The 22,362-nt window shown below is 39.6% G+C and overlaps 1 protein-coding gene across 2 annotated transcripts; it reads right to left on the bottom strand.

Moving 5' to 3' along the window:
* Nucleotides 1-9,498: 9,498 nt before the first annotated feature.
* LOC128861530 (probable G-protein coupled receptor Mth-like 8) lies at nucleotides 9,499-18,691 on the bottom strand. 2 transcript variants are annotated; one of them, XM_054099724.1, is made up of 8 exons: nucleotides 18,515-18,691; nucleotides 17,292-18,442; nucleotides 16,499-16,655; nucleotides 10,512-10,703; nucleotides 10,225-10,443; nucleotides 10,005-10,155; nucleotides 9,727-9,939; nucleotides 9,499-9,647 (listed from the first exon to the last, which is right to left on the bottom strand). In XM_054099724.1, the coding sequence occupies exons 2-8, from the start codon at nucleotides 18,099-18,101 to the stop codon at nucleotides 9,605-9,607; spliced, it is 1,785 nt and encodes a 594-aa protein (XP_053955699.1). In that variant the 5' UTR covers nucleotides 18,102-18,442; nucleotides 18,515-18,691; the 3' UTR covers nucleotides 9,499-9,604. The 2 variants fall into 2 exon arrangements, with proteins under 2 accessions (XP_053955699.1, XP_053955700.1); XM_054099725.1 differs by having other exon boundaries at nucleotides 9,499-9,644; nucleotides 17,292-18,691.
* Nucleotides 18,692-22,362: the final 3,671 nt, after the last annotated feature.

Raw genomic sequence — 22,362 nt, 5'->3', positions numbered from 1 at the left:
CTCCAAGGATTGTGTCCTGTAATAATACCGACCATCAACGGAACGTTTTAGAAGAAAGTTTGTCAGTTCTCTGTTCGGACTTGTCACAAAACACTTTGCAGTTCTGCAGCGTTCTAGACCAGACCATCTCTCTTTATGTGAATTGCATACATAATCGCTGATCAAATTCATGATTTCTGCGGAACTGATTCTGATTATTGGCGGTGGTCCCTGTGGGGAACCCCTGATCCACGGTTGGCCAATTCATCGGCAATTTCCTTTCCTTAAACCACTCCGGTGCTTAAACCACTCCTGGCTCTAGACCCTTTTTCATTCTTGAACCCATCGGTAAAGAAAATATCCATCAAACTTCCCTGAATGCATTCTGGATTGCTACATTGCTTACGCAATCTGACATCAAATTTCCTTCCAAATGAAACTGTGGGTATCAGGTGCCAAAAACAGTGGATACAGCTCAGATAGCAACTTAAAGATTTGTCTGTGTCCCGAAGTTCCATCTTCGTGCCAGAAACCATATTTATGGAGTCTACACATTGCTTTTATTGCTTCCTGTTGTATCTTAAGATCCAAGAGGAGCAAATCAAGCAAAGCATTTAGAGCATCGCCGGAGGTTGTACTCATGGCACCCGTAATGCATAAACATGACCGCAGAGGCGGAAGTGATGATCGGTCTGATAAGTGCTGTGTATATCCATAGGATCACAGCAGGTTTCAGACCCCAAGTTTAATGCGCGATTCCTTTCAGTGAAACGTGTATCTCCCAAGTCAGCTTCTTATCCAAGATTACTCCTAGATATTTAACTTCATCGGAGAGACCAAGTGTCACACCTTTCAGTGTTGGAAGACTAAGTCCAAACAATTTCCGTTTTCTCGTAAGCAGGACTAGGGTGGTTTTGTTCGGTTGACGGAAAGACCTTGTCTCGTGCACTAGTCATCGATGTTGTCCAGAATGCTCTGTATTTTCGTCCAAAGCCTTCTTAGGGATTTATCCGATGTTAGCGCACAGACATCGTCCGCACATGCTTGGACATGAAAACCGAGTTCCAGCATCTCCGCTAATAGAGAGTCTACGACCAAGCACCACAGCAGCGGAGAAAGAACGCCTCCTTGGGGACATCCTTGCTTGGTCCTGACGGTGATTAGTTCGTCACTGTTCTCCCCAGCGGTTAACAGCCTCACAAAGAGCATGGAATACATCCATCTTACAATAGTTTTATTAACTCCTTGTCGTTCATTATCCAAAGCCCCTCAACCTCCACGAACACGCCTATTGTGTACTCGTCAGCTTTCAACCCGGCTTTAATCTTGCTAACTCGATCATGTAAGGTTGATTCACACCATTTTCCACTCTGGTAAGTGTTTAATGCGCCTAGAGGTTTGCGAACTCCCCCATACCGTATGCATTCCCCGAATGCCGCCCTTGCTTTATTTAGCCTGCAGTTGACATCTTCATCTGCTGCACCATCTACCGTGTTGATGCAGCCGAGGTAGCAGAAGCTTTCAACGAATGCCACCGGGCATCCGTCAACCAATATCTGCCTTGCGTTATTGTGGCTAACTCTCATGGCCTTGGTCTTAGCGATGTTGACCTCCAGTCCGACAGTGCGTTGCAGCGCGACTAGTTTGCCCGCCTTCGCTTGCATGTCGCTCTAGGTCGATTCAAGACCTCAAGGATGGAATTCGTGAGGCTATCGAGGACATAGGGCAGCCACTTTGCAATTCGGTTATGGAAAATTTCATGAAAAGGATATTGCTCTGTAAGCGTGGTTGGGGTGGTCATTTGCCTGATGTTATTTTCCTCTATTAACGGCATACCTTACTCTTTATAGTGAAATAAACATCCGATCATTTATATTAAAAAACCAAAAGCCAGTTTTCAACGCAGTGAGTCTGCAGGCATCCTTTCGTTTCATATTTGTCCTTATTAGCGTTTATTTGAGGTTGTAGGAGGGCCATAAAGTTCCGCTAACTTTGCATGTTGTCTAGTCTCTTCATCTGGATTCCGCGATTTGTTGATATTTTAAGGAAATTGCATTATTGATTGCAGCCAGGCATCCATTCATGGCAGATCCCCCTCCTGCCAATTAGTCCGCTTCTAAAGTTTTCTTCATGTACCATGTCCCGGGACCCAGAATAAGGTCACTTAATGATATGAATCCAGCGCTTGAATAACAGCTTAAATTACAGCTTGGCTGTCCGAAAGAATAGCATATTGCTCTTAAAAGAGAAGTCTGCGATTAGTGGCATGACCATAAATTTTTTCCCTCCAGCTCCTCGCTTAATTTAACCTAAATGCACTCATGGTAGCCATTCTCTTGATATGGAGATCTACCAGAGTAAGGTGTGTCGGTGCATTAAAACCCTCCCTAGGATATGGTCTGGATGCTCCGACCGCATTTGCACAGGCTGATCTCTGTATTAGGCCAAATAATTTGATGGTGTAATCTCTCTCCGCATATAACCGCATTAAACAACCACAGAGCATACTTAGATTGAAGACCCCATCTTCGTCCAAGCTGCATTTGCAATGTCGCATTTATGTACGATTATTAATTTTGACATGCATTTTTGGAATGGTTTTAGTTTTATTTCTGAATATAAAAATGTTGAATGTAAATATAATTTTTTTTATATGTTAAGCGTTTGAGCCTCTGTATATCGAGAATGGCATAAATTTCACATGCATTTCCTTAGTCAATTTTTTATGCTATTTTCCATACACACATTTATTACAATTTTCAGGAACTTGGCACAAATGCTTATAAATTTTAAGCATTTGAAGCTCAGTTGAAATTTGTCCAAACATTTTCATAAAACAGACAATAAGTCTCGGCGCTCGCATCCACATAATGATGCTGGAAAGCAAAAGTTGCATGGGCCCTTGGACGCTCGGGAGACAATAACCCTTTCGAGCAATGGCAGCTACAGTAAATTCAGTAAATAAAAGCGTTCATTTTGCGATTTGCACAAAAAAAAAGAAAAACTGATTGTCGTGCACTTTTACAGAAAAACTCTATCTGCTGAAACGCTACGCTCACTTTCCTAGTTTTCGCTTCCGTACAAAAACGTATTTATTTCTGTATAGTACTCGCAAATGCCCTGTATACATGCATGCATACCTAAGACACTGATGTGTGTGTGTGTTCGCTTGCGCTCGTGCGTTAGTATACTTATTTACCATTAAAATAAGGACACAAATAGCGCCAAACATGTCCTACCTCGCGTATATTTCCAGTGCGCATATCATGCACCCCGCCGAGCCCACTGCGTTGCACCATTTAGATACATGCATGCAGTTATTGCGCATGTAGTAAATATATGTAGGTGTACATACTGCTTTATATGGCAGCGTACATAATGCACTGCAAGTAGCGCATTGCGCGTGCCGTTCGTATTCCACGAACTTGCCAGTTCCAACTTCCAGTTTCCATTACTACGAGTGTTCACATTTTTACTACGCTTTATTGATTTTTGTGCAGTATATAGCCCGCAGTGCACATGCTCGTGTATGTGCCTGTGTGCAATGCATTTGTGTGCGAGCGCCAGAAAGCAGGCAGCAGCCCGCCAAAAGGCACAGCAGGCATCAAAGACTGGGCGCGTTCACTACGACCAGCCAACTCGTGCAGCACTCATTCGACGCGGTGCACTAGAAAAGTTTTGCTTTTGCTTACATACAGCACTTTCGTGTTTTTGTGAGTGTGAGTGTGTGAGTGTGAGTGTTGCTAATGTATATGCATACTGTAGTAGTTGTGTGCACATAATGAGCTTGCGTATGCTGGCAAGTGCATATAGAGAAGTGTATATGAAGGTACATATTTCTATTTATTTAGGTACTTAAGCATATGCATACATTTTTATATGATGAATGAGTGTTAGAATGCACACATGCACAGATTTATGTAAATGCCTGATGTGTGTACTACATAAACTGCAAAAGAGTTGCCGTAATGCTATGTATTTGATTTTTTATTGCAACTACATAGGCTTCGGGCAGATGCACACACGCAATTATATACTCATTTATGTACAATCACATATGTATATGCATATATGTATGTATATGTATTAGTGCAGATTTTCTGTACTTGTAAATGCCTATGCGCTTACTGCTATCTGCTGCATACCTAGCAGCTTGGACGATATGTAAAATGGCGCCTCAGCTTCGCAGTAAAGTTTTATTTCTAATCAAATGAACTGTACTTGAGGAAAGCCATTAAAAAATCAATTGCAATTACACAAATTTGATTACAGCCAATGCTAAGTCAAGTCAGGCGCCTCGTTGAAGATTCGGTGCAATATCTCTGGTCAATACTTTATTGTTAGTTCAAGAGCCTCGTTAGGCATCACATCGCTGCTTTTTTAGCAAAGCAAGTGCTGCACTTCTTTAAATTTTTAGAAATCTTCTTTGTATTTTAACCTCCGTCCAGCCTTTCGTTCAGTTTGAACCAAATTTGCATTTGAGTAACTTCCAATTCAGACAAAATGTGATCAAATCAACCTGAGATTTAAACTCAACCTGGTAAATTCTATACGAGGGTCGTTTGAAGAGCCCGTGCAAAGTCAGAGAGGTTGCACTACTGGCGCGTATCGAGGTTATGCTTAGTTAGTGGCATCTCTTGGAAGAGGCTTAGTTCTTTGTGTTTGGCATTCGTTTGAATCGATGAAGTCGAGTGCTTTAGCAGCTGTGGTCGCAAAATTAATAGAAATAGGGTTCCAACTCGTTTCACTTGCCTCCGATTCTAAAAACTTGGCTCTCTCGGATCCCACAGACTACTATTTGTTTCCGAACTTGAAGAAATGGCTGGCGGGCAAAGATTTTATTCTAACGATGAGGTGATTGCAGAAGTGAATGACTGGTTTTTAGGATTGGACAAATACATTTACACGGAAGGGATCAACAAACTAGAACAGCGTTGGACGAAGTGCATCAGCCTAAAAGCAGACTATATGGAAAAATAAAAAGGTCTACCCCAAATAATTAGGTATTTTTTTATTTTTGCACACACTTTTCCAACGATCTTCGTACGAATTATTGATTCCTTTTTTAAATTAGTGCCGAGACATAAGTCAGTAACGCTGTACAGAAAAAAAATGTATTCCGTCCTGGTGTGTCATTTTGGCCCTGTGTATTTTTGTGTTGGATGCGGTCGCGGAGTTGTTGCGTTGGTTTTGGTTTCTTCCCTTCAGTAAAATGGAATGTACGATTGAAAATATGTACTTTATGTGCCCGCAAGTTTCATAACTGTTGATGAAATGCTTTTACCAACCAGAGGTCGTTGTACTTTCCACTAAAACCAGCTAAATACGGCATTTTAATTTGGGTCGCAAATGAAGCAGCCACATTATATGTTAATGGTCATAATTTGCAAGTTTATGTTGGCAATGACTACGATTGTGATCGTGAAATAAATCAAGGCAAATTAAGTTACTTTTTAATAATTTTATTCACTTAACGGTTATATGTAACAGCACAAAGCAATCGAGATATACATAAAAATATGTGTAACAAAAATTTCTGCGTGATGAGTCTATACCGTCCGTCCTTCCGTGCGTCCGATAACACCAGCAAAAATTTATGTATTTCAATAAAGCTTTGTAAATATTTTACTTTAAGTCCAAGTTGGTTGGTAAGAAAACTATCGAAATTATCCAATAACCACGCCCACCTGATATGCAAACATAATTTGCAAATTAGGTACATTCTCCTCAGTTTGGTTCCGCTAAAGTTAAATCAAATGTTTTGGCGTTTCATTATATAGCTGGTAACACCGAAAAGAACTTTGAGTTCTAGGATAGGAATAGGGATGAGTTAAGATTGCAAGATTCCATAAATGTTCAACTTTGGCTGAATAATTGTTTATAGATATTTTGACACAAAAGATCTTTTAGGCTACAGTGCCCCTCAGTTCTCATAATAGTCAATATCGGATATTATCGTAAGGTGGCGAAAAAGCGCAACAGTCATCACAATACGATTAGATTAGAGATATGAGAAAATGGAGAAAAAAGGCAAGGAAGGAGAGATAAGGTAAAGTGACGGAAAATACACTGTAACATCCGCGTATTTCTATTTCCTTGGTAGGCAACTATGTGTTTCATGGTGTGAGTGCTTGGTATTTTTGCTTGAGCGTATTGGCGGGGTTGTTATGCCAAATTAAACTTTGTATGGTAATATTAAAAACAATATAATATCGACAAAAAAAAAATCTATACAAAATAATATCTTTGACTTGGAAAACAAATATATTTTTAATATTTTTAATATATTTGTTAGCTATACAAATACTTCTTACTTGAGAAATATATAACTTTGTAGGACATTTTTTTACTATACTATTTTTGATACGATTTTCTATGAAATGCAATCTTTTTTTCATTTACATAAAAGAGTGTTTAAGAATCAGGTTATCTCAAACGCCCAACTGAGAGTGTTTTTACTTATGGATCTGTACAATGCACAAAGTAAAACGTTGTTTAGAGAATTATTGCACGTTGGCAAATAAAACTCCAGGTATAACTAATATTCACCCTGAAAAATCTTAGAAGATTTGGTAGAGTGGACACCAAAATTATCTACCCCAGTAGTTTTTCAGGGCAGTTGGAGTTGCCTCCGTTCATGAACCATGCAGTCTCAGGTAAAATCTTTGTGATCGGATCAGTGTGACCGAGTAGAAAGTCAGGCATTCCCCTACTAATGGTGCCTATGAACCGAGGGCCTTGATGGGTAATCGTCAGGATGATGAGAGTTTCTGACAATATATTCCAATTTGAACCTCTCCATCCAACTTCAACTTGTTTTTAAGTTAAGATAAGAAACGTTTTAAGGAATATGACTTATTAAGATTGCACACGTTTCACCAGTCTATACGCCTCCAAAACCATTAGACTCCACAGTTTGGCTTTACAATACAAGTTCACTTCCCGTGAAGTAAAACACCTGGAAATCGTACATTTTTTGTATTTAATTCCTGTGTGAGGATATGCGAAGTGGCAAATTACACGCCTACACAGCTTTTACACATAGTGTTTGGTGCTTGACCAAATAAAAATTCATTGGATTTTAGAGAAGTATTTAAGCATTTAAATTTTCCGAAGTTTTCTTAGCGTTTTCTAACCTGCTTCACCTCTTAGGCCACTGGAAATGTATGGTATGGTTTTCAAACTTTCTCATAACCAGAATCCGCTCGGTTGAATAAAAACTACTTTTTCTGTTGACGATGCTACTTGCCGAAATCAACTAAGATTAAGATTTGAGGCCTCCATAGAACTTGAAATCAAACCCAAACATTTGTTGGGAAGTGATATGAAAATTTACGTTTACCACACACTTCAATGTATTAGTGCTTTGTGGAGTTGCGGTGGCATTTCCACGTGTAGATGCAAAAAAGGTTCTACCCTTCGTCTTGCCCCCGCTAATATAAACTCACCTATACTCTGCAATCCACGTATACATAAGATGGTGTATGAGAGTCAACGGGCATTCTACGCTCTAATCACTACACCGAGATGCGCACCTCCATTCGCTTCAGCAGTGAAATGGTGAAATGGAAGTAAGTAAGTAAAATTTGTTGTACAAATCGGAAGAGTGGTTAACAACGTTACATTGCGCTGGCGAACAGCAGTCGCTGATGCAGTCGTTTATGGTGTAGTGTTTTGTAGACCGCCAGGTTCAATTCCTGTTAACTTTTTTGCATTTGTGGCAGGTTCAAAATTCGCGCTCTCGCATGTCTTTAGATGACTGCGTTGAAATTCTTAGCATTCCACCTCTCTGGAAGTGTACAGATATTTACATGCGTATGTGCTTGTATATACGTAAGCATACATGCACACAAATGCACTTACATGTATTTGTAATAGAAAGAAATAACACGAACAAGTGTTGGTACGTAGAGTAAATGAGTGAGCTCGCAGCTAGCATGTCGTTGAGTGAGTAATGACGTGAGCGGAGATGCAGCCAATCGAATGGCAGAAAGCAGAAGCCACCAGGCAGTGAGGGCAATGACCTCTGATATCAAATAAATTCACCTCATACACACATACATACATGCATATATACGCATATGTACATAAACACTTGTTGTACGATTGCTGAAGCCCAGTTGAAGTTTGAGTTTGCGCGCACACATCAAAGATTTCTCAATCAAACTGTCACTGCCTTGAGTGCAGCGCTCGGCATAAACGGCGCTATCGTTGTTTGTATAGTATTAGTGCGCTCTACTGCAGCTTCTGCAAATGATGCCATTGATGATGCTTTGATTTGAAATTATGCCTGTCGTTGATGCTGTGATGCTGGCTGCTTGGCTGGGACAGTTGGTGATTATATTCAAATGCATTTGGGGTGTGGACTTAAACTTTAATTTAAACTGTTTAATTGCATATGTACATATGTATTTATATGTGGGCAACTACGTATACTGGGTGATCTGTAATACTTGTGTTTGCAGGCAACTAACAGTGAAATTTCACTGGATTTCGAATGACAAAAATCAAGAAAGCGTGTTGCCTTGATGGCCTCAATATATTATGATATACGCATATTATATTTAAATTTAGCCGTCTCCTTGCTCTATGAAAGTGTAGTCTACGCTTTTATATGAAGCCCACCTCTCCGGTGACACACAATTTTGTAGCAACGAGCTTTTCAATTTTTATCAAGTAGCTCTTACCTTAGGTCGGCAAACAATGCTGGTGTCACTTCAATAAAAAGTTCTTTATTTAAAAATTTTAAATGACAATTATTAAGCAAAAAAGGAAAAAGTGTACACAAATTTAAAATTAAATTTAAATTTAAAAAATTTTTAGTTTTCTCTTTATTGAAATTTGCATACATGTATGCATATGTTGTCGATGAAAAATGTGTTACCTAACGAATTTTAAGCACTGGGAACAGATTTCTTCGCCGCTCTGGCGCCCTCTCCTGGCAACTTGTAAATGTTTTCTCTGGTTTGCGTCTTTACTAAACAACGAAGATACACACACATCTACATATATGTATAAATTGCAATGTGTACAACATCTTGCAAGAACACTAAAAAACTGTTATTGTAAAAACGTCTCACCAGTACCGGCAACTTATAATATTCAAAAAGCGCCAAAACTTGGAAAAAAATAATTTTACCAAATTTTTTTTAAAAACTTTTTGTATTTAAGAAAACGTTTTTCGAATAGTGGTTGCCTCTCGGCAGACAATGGCAAAGTTCCAAGTATATTTCTGGCATGAAAAAGCGCCTCACAAAAGACCATTTGATTTTCGTAGCGGCATAAAACTGTAGGCCCTTCCATTTGTGGAACAACATCAGGACGCACGCCACAATAAGGAGGAGGAGCTCGACCAAACAAAATAAAGGGTGTCAGAGCCAATTATATATGTATTCGAAAGAGAAAGCTTCTCGCTGCTCTTCTATGAACTCCCAGTTAGTACGTTTATCTAGCATCAATAGCCGCTCTATGTATATTACTAATATTTTTATTATATTTACATATAAACTTATACAGACTACAATAAAGCATTTCGTATCTCACAAAACTTATGAAAATATATTTACACTCTATAGGGTTTTGGCTTTTCCTGTACTTAGGCTGAAGATGAAATATAGTACAGTGATTAGAAGCCGGACATGTGCACCGCGCTCTCGTCATCACTGCTGCTGTAAATAAACAATTATACATTTATAGTAAGTAAGTTATAGGGCTTAAAAATACATTGTTTTGGAGTTGCTAACTTACACGTCGTCCTCGATGCGTCGTAGGAAATTTTGAATTTGCCGATTTTGACCGATCAGTGCATACAAGCCGCCGAAGCCATGAAAAGCGATGAATAAACAGACCGCATAATTAATATGCGTCCCCTCCTTGCGATAGTAGTTGATTACAAACGAAGTGACGCAGACTAGAAACACTACGAAAGTGTAAGTGAAGAACTTCCAGAAAGATTTAAAGCTGCGCATAATAGAAAAAGTTTCCAATATTAATAAAAACGAAAAACTATCGAATATTCTACACACCAATTCTCCTCGAGTGACTCCGTGGGCTTGCGCATATTGTAGTCGCGCCACTCACTGATATGGATCAATGTGAGAATATAGAAAAAAATGGTCAGAACGCACGCAATGAAAATCGGCGCATAAAAATATACCATAATGGACCAATTGCTTGCTGCAAAACAAGAGGAATTACATTAAAAGGAAGGCACAAAACCAGTTTTCCATTTTTTTGTGAACTTACGATCAAACCAACAGGTATCGCCGCCGAATATTTGTTTACCGTCATAGATGTTGTTGGCGGCGAAGATCGACCAGCCGACCGTCAGCAGGGCGATCGGAAAGAAAATCAACCAAAACATTAGACGTGACAGGATAATACCATGAAAATGCATATAAAAATTGAAGCTGATGAAGCTTAGAATGTAGAAGGATAACACCAAATATAGGATAACGCAAGCGGCTGCAACGAACGGGAGAAAATGAACCAATGAATGTGCGTGATTTTAAACGATCAAAGGTGCAACTTACGTATATTGATGCAGGACAGCGTGCTGAACTTCACTGGATCTGTGAGCGTGAGGTGGGCCATCAGCGAGTAACCGATGATTATGCATAGCGAGTAGACTTTGATGGCGACGCCATAGAATGTGTTGCGCATATCATTGCAGAAGAGGTAGATGAATAGGATAATACTCATACAGATGACGGCCAGAATTAAGCCTGCAGAACAAAACATGACATTTTAATACATAATAAACTCACGGAATTGCATACTTATATCCAAGTTTTATTAAAATAAGAAATTATTTATATAAAAAAATTAAGCCTCTTGACTCTTCCATTGACCACCTCAAACTAACTTTCATAGAGGTATTTTTATGTGCGGTAAATGCATTTCTCAGGAAGTCGCATAAACAAGGAAGAGAGGAGCCTTTTAGGCAATTTTAGAAACCCTGTAAAATCCCATAAAACCGCCTTGAAAATTCCGTAAGACAATATTGAGCAAAACAGCAGTAATTTCTTCACTTCAACACTTAACACATGGACTGAAAAGTCCCGGGCCTTACAAAGAAAGCATTCACCAGACGCAACACTACTGGAGACATGGGTTTATGAGTACGACACGCAATGCAAGCATCAGGCGAGTGAGTGAAGAGCTCCGAATGAGCCAAGACCAAAAAACCACGTCATTTTCAGTGAAAAATGAAGGCGATGCTCACGGTTTTTATAGATTACAACGGAATTGTACACCGCAAGTTTTTGTACATCACAAAAATATCAGTCAGTTAATAAGGTCACCGTTTACGTGAAGCAACTTGCCAAAAAAGAAGGGATTAGTGGAAAAACAAATCATGGATTTTGCACCATGATGATGCACCGTCGCAGAGTGCCATCATTATTCGTGAATTTTTGACCAAGAATGAAACGAATAATATCCAACAGCCATCGAATTCACCTAATATGGCTCCCTGCGACTTTTTTCTGTTTGATCGAGTCAAAAACCACCACGGGTTACGGAAAACGCGTTATAACAGCCGAATGAAAGTAATAGAAAATTCGAAGACGGCTCTGGTGGCTATACCGAAAATAGAGTTACAGAAATGTTTCGAGAGCTGAATGAAACGCTGGCATAAGTGCGTGGTGGTACTTTGGGAATGGGTAGTATCATACTTTGAAGCCGCTGAAATCACTTTTGAGGAATAAAGAAATAAATTTAAAATTTTTGAGTATATTCCGCGAACTTTTTGATCAAAGTGGTATTCTATTGACCCCACGCGTCGAGCAATCGTGCCAGCATTACTTGGCAAATTAGCTAACGTTTATGTGAAAATCCTCGAACGTTCGCTCATTCATTCGTAAGTTTATAAATCTCCCTAAACGGTGAATCGGCACCTCTGTCACTACGCTGTAATTATATGATACATTGAATTATTCATGAGAAAATTACCATGAATCGTTGTTGTTTACATTGGCATACACAATCATATTTTCTTCAAAAACAAAATCAATAAATTGTGTTTACACCTAATCAGTGGGATTTTGTGGTAAATAGATTTCACTTTTTTCTTTGGTTTTGCCGCATGCAAATTTGTTATTAAATCAACAATAAATAAAAAAATAAAAAAACAAAAAATTACTGGACGTTGTATATACATATACACATACACACACACGGAGTAAAAATTGGCATAAATATATATATATATAATAGGACTATGAATAAGTTCGTGCGGGTTTTTTCGAAATTTGAAACTTTATTGACGTAAAATGGTTACAAATTTAATATTCAAAATATTGTCCATCGCTTACTACTACTTTTTCCCATCTTTCTGGCAATTCACGGATTCCCTTTGTGAAAAATTCGGTCGGTTTTGCCGCAATCCACGAATCGATCCATTTTTTGACTTCATCGTAATTACGGAAGTGCTGGTCAGCCAGGCCATGTTGCATCGATCGGAAGAGATAGTAATCGGATGGCGCAAGGTCTGGACTATACGGCGGGTGGGGTAGGACATCCCATTTGAGCGTTTCTAAGTATGTTTTGACCACTTGTGCAACATGTGGCCGAGCATTGTCATGTTGCAAAATAACTTTGTCGTGTCTATCGGCGTATTGCGGCCGTTTTTCTCGCAGTGCTCGGCTCAAACGCATCAATTGTCGTCGGTAGACATCCCCCGTAATCGTTTCATTCGGTTTCAGTAGCTCATAATACACAACACCCAGCTGGTCCCAGCTGGTCCCACCAGATACACAGCATAACCTTCAGGCCATGAATATTCTGCGCCGACGTCGATGTTGAAGCATGGCCAGGGTATCCATACGTTGCCCGACGTTTTGGATTGTCGTAATGGACCCACTTTTCATCGCCAGTCACAATTCGATGCAAAAAACCCTTTCTTTTGTGCCGTTGAAGCAGTTGTTCGCATGCCATAAAACGGCGTTCAACGTCTCTTGGCTTCAATTCATACGGCACCCAATGGCCTACCTTTCGGATCATTCCCATGGCTTTTAAACGTTTGGAAATGGTTGATTGATCAACTCCCAAAGTTTTTGCAACCTCTTCTTGCGTTTGAGCCGGATCTTGATCGAGCAATTCCTCCAATTCGGTATCCATGAACTTTGGCGGCGCACCCTCGCGTTCTTCGTCTTCCAAGCCAAAATCACCACTTTTAAAGCGTGCAAACCACTTCTGGCACGTTCGCTCAGATAGAGCATGCTCACCATAAACTTCCACCAAGATACGATGACTTTCGGCTGCTTTTTTCTTCATATTAAAATAATGAAGAAGAATTCCCCGCAAAAACACATTATTTGGCACGAAATTCGACATTTTCAAGTGTGGTAAAAATATTGTTGTTTACGCTTCAAATAAAAAACTTATACTGACGTTTGTGCCTTACGACAGTAGCTCTCCAATGAATGTTTGGAAATGTGGATCGATGGAATAATAATCAAGTTACGCCATCTGTTGTAAAACCGCACGAACTTATTCATAGTCCTATTATATACAGGTATGTAGGTATGTGCGAATTTGCAGTATCTGTCTGCAAAAAAAATATTCTATTATAAATTCAAATCGGTGAGAAAATACGGCCATACAAACATATGAAAAAACATTTAAGCCAGAAACGACCTAGAAATTAATTACATTTATATTCTATACATTTCTTTGTATGTATTTAATAAATTATCAAGAAAAAATGTGAGGCTATAAATAAAGCAATCAAGAAATGAAATCGCAAAGGAATTTTGGAATTACGTGATTGATTCTGAATAAGTTAAGTCCACTAAAACATGAGTTGTCAATGGGCCTCGAAAGTCGTAAGCAAGAGAGGGCAAGTTAGATAGTATCTTAAAATTTGCCTTTTGCTTAAGGAGTAATAGAAGCTCCTATTATTACACCCTCAATTAATACAAAGACTCTCTACTGCACTCATCCTATTAAAGTAGCCTGCGCAGGCAGGAAAACACAATCTAGTCTCGTATAAGCGACAAAATAGGAAGAGTTTTTCATCATCATTCGTAACAAAAATCCAGGAAAATATCGTCGGAACAGAAATTTATGAATCGAGTTCAAGCTGTGCATATGCACGCAAAAGTAGTGGAATCAGCTCAACGCTGTACATACTTATATATTATAGGCGGATGAAACTATTACTGGTAACCGTTTACGCGATTTAATAAAGCGCGCCAGTCGTCTCATCCTCGTGCTAATCGATGTCAATTGGACACACCAAGTGACGCTCAGAGGAGGCCTTCCTGTTTCTCTGCCGCAGCGTTTGTATCCCTTCAGACGACATTACCCAGCCAACGAAGCCCATGGATCTTTATTCGCTGCACTACGCTCCATCTTCTACGATACTTGCAGTCACGAACGTGCAAGGGTCCAAAAATCGACCGCAGAATCTTTCTTTCAAGCACTCACAGGTACGCCTCATGGGATGTTGTCATCGTCCAAGCTTCTTCGTCTTACGATGGGACTGGCAAGATGAGGGCCTTATAAAGAAAGTACTTTACTACTCAATTGCCTACTTAGTCCAAAGTAGTACAAGTACTTGTTGGCAAGAGATTATCCGTTGTATTTCAAGGCTGACATTGTTATTGATGTAATGGTCATTCCTAAATAAACGAAGTCTCTTACAACCCCAAGATCATAACTGTCAACAGTGACGGGGGCGCCGAAACGCGGGTGTGCCGACTATTTGTTTGATGACAGGCAGAACTAGCAGCACGGTTGTTAAGGCCGATGATGTCAATATCATCGGCATACATCAACAATTTTACGCCCTTAGACAAACTTATGCCTGAGCTATTAAGTTCTGTCGCTCGCATGATCTTTTCCAACATCAGGTTAAAGAAGTCACACGACAACGAGTCACTCTGTCTGAAACCTCGTTTGGTATCAAACGGCTCGGAGAGGTCCTTCACAATTCTGACCGCACTGCAGAGGTTGAGCAACGCAGCATGTAGAAAACCCCAGTTTTAAAATCGACAAACTTGGTGGATGTCAATTCTCCTTTCATTAGTATTTTCCAAGACTTAACGTATTGTGAACATCTGGCCGATGGTGGATTTTCTAGGTGTAAAACCACAGTGATAAGGTCCAATCAATTGGTTGATGCTGCGCTTCAGCCTTTCACACGATACGCCCGCTTGAACCTTATATGCGATATTTAGAAGACTGGACCCGAGGTAATTGGACAAATTGCAGTACCACCCTTCTTTTGGATTGGACAGTGCACACTTTAATTCCGATCGGCAGACGAGCATTCATCCAACGACATTTTGCATAGGAGCTGATGCATTCACTTTACCATCTCATTGCCGCCGTGTTTGAATAGCTCAGCCGCTAGTCCGTTGGCTCCCGTGGCTTTATTATCCTTTAGCCGAGCTATCACTATTCTCACCTCGTCATGGTCAGGTAGCGGAACAACAGTTCCGATGTCAACGATTGGGGTATCGGGATGTTCACATTCTCTGTGACATGCGCAGCTATCACTGTTTAATAGGTTCGAGAAGTGTTCCCTCCATAATTTAAGATTGCTCTGGATGTCAGTCACCAGTTCGCCGTCTTTGTTCTTACAGAAAAACGCCCCGGTCTTAAAACCTTCTGGAAGTCACCGAGCTTTCTGATAGAATTTTCGAGCGTTGTCCCTATTCTCTAGTATAGTCTCTTAAACGCCTCGCACTCACGTATTTCGGTCTCCCGTTTCCTCATTCTGATAATACGCCTCTCTTCCTTTTTTAGCTGCCGATAGAGATTCCCAGTAGGAATCTACTTCAAAAAAATTTTGAAATGTTCTCATGTTTCATTTTCTAAGTCTAAGCATTTAATTTCTACCACATATTTTATAAAGAACTGGCGTCTAAATGCTCTTAATGGAATTACTAATTTTGCAATCGCCAAATCATATTCTACACTTGCCCTCATTCGGAGTTTACTTTTCGATTTTACGGATCCATGCACTTTAACGTCGTTATTGTCTTCGCCCATACAAGTCTAAGCTGGAGTATGACAATTCAATTCAAAAGAAATTTCTGCGTATTTTATTCAGCTCTTTAAACTTCACTGATACAATTCACCGGTCTCTATTACTAAATTTAAAACCGTTCCGGCTTTTTTTCCGGACTGTTGACTCGCCTTTACTCTTAGAGCGTATTCACTTTCACATAGCTCAAAAATATCTTCGAAGTAATGATTTATTCCTTATAAAGGGGGTCTGGTGGTTTCGAGATTGATTTGATTAGAACTTTTAAATGAGTTCTTTGGCTTTCGATTTATCCCTATCGAAATATAATTTTAAATTATCACTCAATGAATTTTTTAAGTAGTTGCGAAATATATACAAATAACTGTTACTGTTGCTATGTAGTCTGTAAGAAACCTTCTATTTCTAGATGTACTAAATGAATGAATGAATTTCTCACTTTTGCTTTCTTTAAAAATTTGCGACGCCCTCTGCAACCATAGCCATTTATAACTAATTGTTATTGCCCACCTATTGACTACTTACAAATTGCATAGGTCCACTCTTTTTTGCCCAAAACGAAAAGCAACTTGTTCGGTACACAGGCCAACGGCTGCCAACTCCATGTCACATTGTCCAACTGATGCGACGTATAGCAGTAATAGTTCGGGAATACGTAGTTGTGGTGTGCGATTGTGCCATTCTGTAAAGCAATTTAGATACAAAAAAATGTTTATACAGTAGGTTCTGTTTTTATGCGGCTTTTTTTATGCGGTTTTGAAATAGTGCGGTTTTTTTTTTAAATTACAAAATGCATGTCGACCTATCGGGAATTGTACATATAAACAAGATTCTAAACCAGCTAAGCAAAAACTCATCACAGATTACATCAGAAATGCTAACCCTACAAGTATGGAACCGCCTGCATAACCATCTAGATCAGACGTGTACATTTCCTCAAGTGACGAAAGTGATTTTACGCCAAATCCTAAACGAACGCGCAACATGTGGGTATTGTCTGATTCTATTTCTGACTTAAATTTATTTTTCGATTCTGACGTTTCTTAAATAAAGATATAATTTTCAAAAATACAATATTTTGTTTATGCGATTTTATTTAATTATTTCAGATTCATGCGGTTTTAGCACTTTTGAAACGTTTCTATAGTTTTACTATAGAACTAGTAGCTTTTTTTATGCTGTTTTTTTTTATGCTGTTTCTTGCGGAACGTATCTACCGCATAAAAACAGAACCTACTGTATGTATGTACATCAGCACGCGTAACACCATATCTCATTGCCACCTGCATAACCACTTGCAGCTGTCAATGAACTTTACCTCGAACAAAGTCCAATGCACCAACTCGCTGTTTTTATATACGAAACGCATCCGTTCGCAAGGAACACCAATATGTACATTAAAGTGCTGCTCTGTGTTTACTAATTGAATGTGGCCGTCCGTTCCCAGCACCGGTACCTCGTGATGGTCCAAGCCCGTCAAAGCAATGCTCTGTCGACTGCCGTTGGATATGTCGGCATCGATGACGCTCAGAATGGGCATGCATGACTTGCTAGCCGTATCATAGTAGCGCCCCTCTGCACAGCAAAAGCGTATGCATGGCTTCAGTTTGCAAATGCAAGCGCGCAGGTGACGTTCCACTTTTACGCGCACCCCATCCTTGATGACAAACTGATATTCGGCAACCAATTCGCGCGGGATGGATGTAATGCCGATACTGTGAAGAAAGTTTGTATTGTTGTTGTCGTCATGATGGTGATTACTAACAACAGTGCTGTTGATTTTTATATTGTTGATGTTGTTGGTGTTGTTGAGTTTAGTATCCGCAGCGAAGGTAACATTAGGTTGCTCATACGCCCAGGGAGTACCGGTTACGTTGATGGTATCAATGAAGGCGCATGGATATCTCATCTCCGGCGGTGCGCTATTTGCCGCCATGACGTTGCAACAACAACAACATGTACTGATGATGATAAAAGCAGCTATTAGCGGCCAACGCTTTTTTGCCACATCACATCGTACAGATTTAATTGCTTTCACTAATGTTGGCGCGCACATTTGGCCGCCTTTGTTGGCTTTGTTGGCTTTGTTTTGTGTTTCGCTCGAAGACATTTTTAATTGTGTTCGCATTTATTTATTTAAAATGTTTATTTTCACAATTTGCGTTTGTTAAAATGTATCAACACTGAGTCGAGCGAACATACATCTGTTCACATGCCGCTTATGCGCGTACCTACATAAATATTTATTATACGAAGCGTTGGTACCACCCCACAATTCAACGCGTGTGAAACAAATGATTCGATATTCTCCAGAGAAATTCGCAGAACCTGTGGGCGCAGGTTCAATGTTCACAAATTCTCAAATTTACGCCCGCACAAGCCGCCCCGACTGAACAGAATGCTGGCAAACGAACTATGTAGTCAAAGATGTGTGTTGCACAGATCAGTGATTGACGATGCCACCTTTCACTGTGGATAATATCCTATTGTACTTTGAGTTTCAACGAGGGGCTTAACTTAACCATTTGACTTAATACTTACGCCCTTTGGCGGAAGGATTAGAAAGGTTTGCACTCAAAGTTTGTTGCTGACGCAGTCGACTTGAAGAAGTTCACTGGCTAGAGGTGAGGATGTTATGTGCCGCTTTGGATTTCCTTCCGGTGATTAGTGTGCCGATTCGTTGGCTCAACTGCGATGGCAATGACTACTCGATCCGCGTGCTCGCGCTTAACTGCTGTCGAACAGTAGTCCGATGGCATGACCGCTAGGCATCGCTGGCCCACACACCTTGCGCGTTTTTAAAATACCTACGTGACCCAGTTGGGAATGCCGATGGTAGATTGCGGGTGGTGAATTTTTTACATGGGGATGCTGCTTATAATTAAAATGTGAACAAATTAGAAATATTAATAAAGATCAGTAAGACCGGCACGGGAATACAGCTCGGTAGTCTGGAACTTGTTTTCTCTTTGCTCTAAGAGATCTTCAATGGGATTTTTCAAATAACCGCCGTTCTCGTCATAGTCGTGGAGAAATGCGAGAGTAAATATTTATAGTTAAACTACTTACAGGACTGATATTAAGTCCATTTCTTCTGGCTGGAGTCAGCCTTAATGTTCCCTAAAGGCACTTTAGACCTCGTTTTTAATCTATGTAAAAGGCATTATAAATTAATTGAGTCATTTTAATGTTTATACTATTATTTGAAATAATTAAAAAATCGTTCACGATGTTAAATAAGTATTTACATAGCGCTAAATTTTTATTCAGCTGATGAATTTTTTCTGTAACTGAAGATCTAAGACTCATGATGTTTGACAAACCTTTGCCATTCATCCGTCAGCGCCCAAACTTAATATAATCCCTACTGCGTGCGAGTTCAACTTCTGGCTTCAGGTAGGTGGGAAGAGGATAATCGGGATGAGGTTCAGCGCACTACACAGGTACTAGTGATTCGCAGTTTACAAAGCTTTAGACCGGTCAAACTACTGCTATTAGGACAGCCGCGAGATGCCACCTGATGTCTCTCCTCCCACAACGAGGCTACAGACATTTGCTAGAATCTGAGCCACCTCCAAGACGAGTCAGTAGACATTTCTTCGACTATACCAACAAGATGCAGAACCAAACATAGCTGCAACTACTAACACGCAGATTGTGAGACCCGTGTAACTTTGCCTCAATTACGGCCTGGATATTCCAGCAGGTTAAACTCCTAATTATTCAGTATTGACTTCGACATACTCAATATATGTTCACCATGTGAAGGCTCACCGCACGGTACTAACCATCTATGTCTACACCTGCCCCCTTAAACCTACTTACCTCTCCCTCTGGTAAGAGGGATCGTTTTCCAACTGACATTAGCACACCACTACTTATTTGCCAGCAAAATAGTTTCATTTACTGGAAGTTGGCACACATAACGAGACAAATTTAAGCATAGGAAAGAAGTGTCAGAGGACCCATATCGCCCATTTCAGCCTCCCTGAGTTGTTTGCATTTTTTAGGTATTTTTGGAATGTGCCAAATCGTATCTATTTTTAGAACATTTACTTGTATATATTTTTAGGTGAAAGTGGACAGATGCAAAAACAAACACATTTTTATAATTCTAATATATATTAAAAACGAAAATTTTTATTGAGATGTCCAGTATCTTAAATAATAAATTGTATGCCCAATCTAAAAGCTTTCGCTTTCAGCTCAAAATATGTAAAATGTGTTTATATTAATAAGGATTTTAGGTACCCAACGCGAATTTGTATTTGTTGCACAATTGAAAATATTCAGATCTGAAAGTAGTTGGTTGAACGTGGAATTAAAGAAAGCCATAGCAGTCCTCAGGGAACTTAGTACTAGTATAGTAAATACATTTTCTTTTTACTTATTTCCCATAAAAGAGGGACTTACTGTTATAAACACAAGAGTATTATCCACAAATGAAGTCTTCATATACTCAAACAGTCGAGCAGCAATAAAAGCGCTAGAATTTTAAACACACTAGCCAAAAACAGTGATGGAATGTTTTAAGCTTCTAAAGGACGTATCAAAATACTACAAAATACACCTTGTTTGGGTGCCAGGCCACAGAAATATAGCACGAACTGCAAAGCAGATGAACTTGCTCGAATTGGTACAACGCTCGACCTCCAAGCGGATAAGACGCTGATACCCATGCCTTTAGTCACTTGTAAGCTACTGATAGATAGGGGAACCATCAAAACGGTAAATACAAGTTGGCAAAACCTCTCAACATGCGAACTAAGCAGACAGATATGGCCGAAATTGTACAGCGGTCGCTCTAAAAGCTTGTTAAGATTCAACAGAGAAACTATAATAAAAAGGAGGGGGGTATTAACTGGTCCCGTACCTCGATTTTTGTAGAATCTGTCTAAATACAGAGGAAGAGGAAACAGTGAGGCACCTTTTATGTGAGTGTGAAAGCTTAGCAACAAGGAAGCTCCGCACTCTTGATATGGCATTTTTAATTGATGTAGCGGACATAGCGCATCTAAAATTAACAAAGCTTTGCTCGTTTATTAAAGCTACCGGGTGGTTTGAAAAGGAACCCATAAGGATAAGTTCCAGTGGTATTATCATGGACCTATGAATGGTCTAAGTGTGTCATTGCGACAGCCACCCCACCTACCTACTTACCTACTTATTTTTTTAGGAACTTGTTATTTACTTATTTAATTATTTATTTATTTATTAGAAATTAATTCTGAAGAATAATATCACATTACGGTGTATTAGTATTATTTTAGGCCAATATTATTTATTGCCTTTCGAGATGTAATATTTACAAGAATTTTGACACAGAGAGGCCACGAAATAGAAGGCAATATTTGCCATTTTGCCCCCGATTTCCTGCCGTGCACACAAATGCTTAAATGTACAATTGTGTCCAGTGCGTTAGCACATAAATATCTTTGTTCAGAATATTGTTTATACGCACAAACATATAAACGTACATATTTCTGATCTCTTCTGCTCCATTGCTGTCATTCCGTTGATAGCAAACGGCAGGTAAATGGGTATGCTACACAAGAGCGGAAATACAATTATAACTGTATGCCTGACCCGTTGAGAAATCCAACGTGCGGCACTGCTTCGAAATATTTATACTTTCGTTAGTTCGTTTTTGAAACGCTCTACTAAACATCCATGCACGGAAGTATTTTTACGGCCCTTATTCTAAAGTGCCAAGTCCCCTATAATTCTGCCAGAATAAGTCAAGCACTAAAACTATTTCCGAACTCCCTATAGGGCATTTATATGTATGTAAAGCAAAATGTGAATATGTATTGTTGTACGTTGGACTGCGTGCAACTCATTTTGTTTTTAATTTTCCATAGTGCAACGATTCACTAAAGCAATAAGAATTTTACTGCCACCTTCGAAGTTCACGTTCACAACCCCACCCATCGCAAGTAGTACAAATTGGCTTCACCAATGCTGTCCTTTTGTCTCAAATGCCTCAAGTAATTGTCAGCGTGTGCCTTTTCTATTGTATTTCATTTATCCATTCATATCCATTTATTTGTCTATTTGCTGCGCCAAACGGTACTTTGCAGGTCTAGGAGTTCCATTGTTTTCCTCACAGTACTCACGGGCTGTTAGTAGCTATTGACCATCTGTTCGATGAAAAAGTTTCACTAAAGGTTGCTATAGGAAACTGCACGAAACGTTGGGTCACAACACTACTCTGCGTTGGCAGTTCAAGACAGGAGGTAATCAACTCCGAAGCGGGTTGGTAGTAGTGCCACTACTTTTTGAACCTGTTTTGGTATCTAAGAGGGTTGGCCGTTCCCAAAAAATTCTAGCAATGTTTTTAGGGCTTATGGAATGAGTTGGGAAGGTCAGACGCATCCAGCCAGTTGCCC

This window comes from Anastrepha ludens, chromosome 4, assembly GCF_028408465.1.
Source record: "Anastrepha ludens isolate Willacy chromosome 4, idAnaLude1.1, whole genome shotgun sequence".
NCBI lineage: Eukaryota > Metazoa > Arthropoda > Insecta > Diptera > Tephritidae > Anastrepha > Anastrepha ludens.
The sequence above is the reverse complement of the archived record's forward strand: the minus strand, read 5'-3'. Positions and strand labels throughout refer to the sequence as shown.